This window comes from Physeter macrocephalus, chromosome 14 (assembly GCF_002837175.3).
Source record: "Physeter macrocephalus isolate SW-GA chromosome 14, ASM283717v5, whole genome shotgun sequence".
Classification (NCBI taxonomy): Eukaryota; Metazoa; Chordata; class Mammalia; order Artiodactyla; family Physeteridae; genus Physeter; species Physeter macrocephalus.
In genome coordinates this window covers 1,656,211-1,656,935 of record NC_041227.1, presented here as the reverse complement: position 1 = coordinate 1,656,935, position 725 = coordinate 1,656,211, and the positions used below count along the sequence as shown (strand labels likewise).

The following is a 725-nucleotide window of genomic DNA, read 5'->3' as shown; positions in this document are numbered from 1 at the left end:
GGCAGCGGCGGCGGGCGCGGGGGGCGCGGGGGGGGCGGTGGGCGCGGGGGGCGAGGGGGCGCGGGGCGCGGGGGGGGCGCCGAGGAAGGGCGGCGTCTGGATGACAGTGGCGGCGGCGGGCTTGGGCGGCGGCGGCGCGGGCGCGGGCCCGTTGTGGAGCAGGCTGACAGCAGGTGCGGCGGAGGCGCGGAGCGAGTTCCCCAACGCGGCGCTCCCATTCAAAGTTTGCGCGGCGCCGGGGCCGCCGGGCGGGCCGTTGCGGGCGGCGGGCTTGGCGGCGGGCTCGGGCGCGGCCGCTGCCCCCGGCGCACAGGCCCCGGCCGCGGCGCCCGCCCCGGCCCCGGCGCCGGCCGCGGCGCTCGCGCCGGCCTCGAGAGCGCTCAGCTTCGCGGCGGGCCCTGTGGGGACAAGCGGGGTAGCGCAGTGAGGACGCGGGCCCGGCCGGCGGCCGCCCGCGCTCAGGCCGCGCCGCGCTCTACCTGCGGGGGGCGGCTCCGGCGCCGCTGCCGCCTCGGGCGCGCGGGGCGCGAGGTGGTGGTGGTGGGCCGCGCTGGCCGCCAGCTGCGACTCGAGCGAGCCCACCAGGTCGCTCACCACTTTCTCGTCCACCTCGCTGTTGAAGAAGACCTCGTCCAGCAGATCCGAGCCCGCCGCCATCTTTCCTCCTCGGTCCGCCGCCGCCGCCGTTCGGCCGGGGCTGGGCGGGGAGGAGGGTCCTTGCGGGC

The 725-nt window shown here is 81.5% G+C and overlaps 1 protein-coding gene across 1 annotated transcript in view; it reads right to left on the bottom strand.

Moving 5' to 3' along the window:
- The window catches only part of TAF4 (TATA-box binding protein associated factor 4), a 73,226-nt gene extending 72,542 nt beyond the window's left edge, over nucleotides 1–684 (bottom strand). The window contains exon 1 of the mRNA XM_024128514.3: nucleotides 1–684. This exon is cut by the window's left edge and continues 562 nt beyond it. Coding sequence (XP_023984282.1) covers nucleotides 1–657 — 657 coding nt within the window. The 5' untranslated portion in view covers nucleotides 658–684.
- Between the last annotated feature and the right edge of the window lie 41 nt (nucleotides 685–725).